Here is a 2680-nt window from a genome sequence, read left to right on the forward strand (position 1 = left end):
GTTCTGAAGGCAAAAGGGGGTCCAACCCGTTACTAGCGTGGTGTACCTAATAAAGTGGCTGGTGAGTGTATATTAGTATTTCCACAACATTGCACGGTTGTTTCAACCAATTCAGTCCTCATGAAATAAAAGTATCAATTCAAGTTCATCAACTCTGAAAATTAGTGTTTGCAAAMCCAGAATCTTTATTGTTTTATTTACAAAATCTGTTATATTGATGAACTAAATACACAAACCGTTCCTCCTGAAAAAGAATAACCTTTTGAAACAATGTCCAGATAAAACACACTTCAGATCTTTTAAAATGGGGTTTTGTGGAAAGGCTTTGAACAGTAAATATCTTACCTGTTGTTRCCTGTGCTTCCACCCAGTCAGAATTAAACTGATTCTTTAACGTGTTCCACGAGATCTTAATTGTTCCTAACGTTTCCACAGAACATCATTYTAAAAGATCCAAACCGTCCCTTTAAGGAGTTTAATATTGACCCATTAAAAACAGCTACAGAGGGTAATCAATTCAACCAATGTGAGAATGCCCTCTGCTCAGTCCTTTTTCATCCTCTACACATCTTTCATTAAAATGTTCTGGAGGAACTGGGTCAGCTGCCCCTGCCGGTTCTTCTCCCAGCGCTCGTCTCTTTTTGATGCRGGGGGGTTCCCCCACCTGAAGTGACTCATCCTGTAGGTTTTGTATTTCTTCTCCGGCAGGCCCGAGGGTCTTGCTCTGGGTCTCGACAAGCCCTGAGTTTGATACCTTGCTTTAAGGACGCCCCCCTTGCCTTCGGCCTTGTTTCTGCTCAGATGCCTGCGAGCCCGGAACAGGAGGTCGGCCCCAGGGGAAGCCCCTCCCTCCAGAGAGGAGATGAAGACCTTAACGGGTCGGCGTTTACGGCCTGAAGGCTTCCCCCAGCGAAAGTGCTCCATGGCGTAGGAACGCCGCTCGTCCCTGTGGGCGGCGGACCCTGAGGTTTGGTCTCCAGAGGTCAGGATGGACAGGATGATGCTGAGTGAGAGTCTGTCATCATCATCATCATCGTGTGTTTGCTGAGCAGATTCAATCAGATCAGGGCTTTCAGAGTGGACTTCAGATGTGCAGAGGTGAAAACAGTCCTGCAGGAGACAGACCACAGACACTCGTTGATTTTACAGCTCTKCTGGTCTTTTATTCCTGGGAATTATAAAATTAAACCAGTGGCTCTTAAACATCTACCGTCAGGGTCCTGCAGTGACTCAGGWAAAATAGCAACAAGTATTCAATGTTTGTGAAAGTGACCGAGCACGAAGCTGAACTCACCAGTATCTTGTCCAGACGGCTGAACTCGTTGCACACGGAGCACAACGACCCGAACCCGGGGCGGCACACGAACGCCATCACAAACAGCCAACAGAGACGCACCATCTTCAGCTCGCTGCAGATAGGACTGATGTTCTGAGCTGAAAAGAAGAACAAAGTCTCTTCAGTCTCAGAAGCATAAAAAGAATCACCTGACCAGCGATGAGAAGAAACGGATATTAGGGAGGTAGAGTCTCCTGATCATTTCGCTTGTATAACACTTCCCTCTCTTATATAACTCCATTTGTTTCATTATCTTTGAAACAATGGTTTGTAGCTGTGTGTTATGGCTGCATAACGCTGAGCGTTTGTGTTAAAATGACTAAAAACAGCATATTTTGTTGGAATAGGACAAGGTGTTCCCTTTTCCATCTACCTCCCTGTCCTCTAACTGCACACATACATCTCCTCTGTCTTTTTCCTGGCAGCTATCTTCAGCAACATGCTACCAAAGTTAGACTCCTTGGTATTATTTGTCCTCCACGCTGCAGAAACCTGGACTCCGAAGGCTGAGATAGAGAAAAGAATATAAACGGTTTATGTCGACTAGTCCAACCACACTACAAATGCTGAGATCTGCCATAGACTTGAGAGCGTGAACCCTTCCAAACACAGACCAGGATGAAGAAATTGAAGTGGTTTGCCCACATAGTGAGGGCCAACGTGATCCTTCAGGGATCAACAATGACACCCCTAGCTGGAAAGGGCTCATTCCAAGCCGAATCTCCGGTCGGGCCGCAATGCATCATGGGATATGCTGGGTCCGGAAGGATCCATCAGACCTGTCCTTCAAATCGGGGAAAAGGAAGGACGTATTTGTCGGMYGCATCGGAGGAGTCTTCGGTTTTGGACGTCCTTCGTCGCGACGCTGTGACGTATGCGGCCGACGAATTCGGCCTTCGGAGGACCCGGCCTGCCGTTTTGGACACACCCATGTCCACGTGTGTCCACACACGTCTTGTTGAGTGTTTGCACTGTACCCAACGGCAATGGGCTAAGAAACTGAGGATATTTAACAACTTTCTACTAATTTACCCACTGTCCCTTCTCTGGACATGTCCAAACCATCTCTAGCTTTACCTCTCAGTGGTTCAACCTGCATTGTACCTCCGATGACCTCATTCCTAATCTCATCCATCCTCGTCACTCCCAAGGAGAACCTCAAGAGCGTCAGCTCGGCCACTTCCAGTTCCGTCTGTCTCCAACGTCACTGTCTCCTAACCACACTCTTAACCAAATTGTGTGGAAATCTGTTTTAAACCATTCTAGTTTTTACAAAATGATGAAACTAATCAGGTTTAGCTGTGTTAACTTAAGAACTTCAACACAACGTAGTAAACACATTTA

The 2680-nt window shown here is 46.4% G+C and overlaps 1 protein-coding gene across 1 annotated transcript; it reads right to left on the bottom strand.

The window, feature by feature from the left end:
- Positions 1 to 171: 171 nt before the first annotated feature.
- Positions 172 to 1484, bottom strand: LOC106535720 (pro-opiomelanocortin). The gene is made up of 2 exons (XM_014032789.1): positions 1295 to 1484; positions 172 to 1110 (listed from the first exon to the last, which is right to left on the bottom strand). Exons 1-2 carry the CDS (start codon positions 1397 to 1399, stop codon positions 562 to 564), a joined length of 654 nt encoding a protein of 217 aa, XP_013888243.1. The 5' UTR covers positions 1400 to 1484; the 3' UTR covers positions 172 to 561.
- Between the last annotated feature and the right edge of the window lie 1196 nt (positions 1485 to 2680).

The sequence above is a fragment of the Austrofundulus limnaeus genome, unplaced genomic scaffold, assembly GCF_001266775.1.
Source record: "Austrofundulus limnaeus strain Quisiro unplaced genomic scaffold, Austrofundulus_limnaeus-1.0 Scaffold1542, whole genome shotgun sequence".
NCBI lineage: Eukaryota > Metazoa > Chordata > Actinopteri > Cyprinodontiformes > Rivulidae > Austrofundulus > Austrofundulus limnaeus.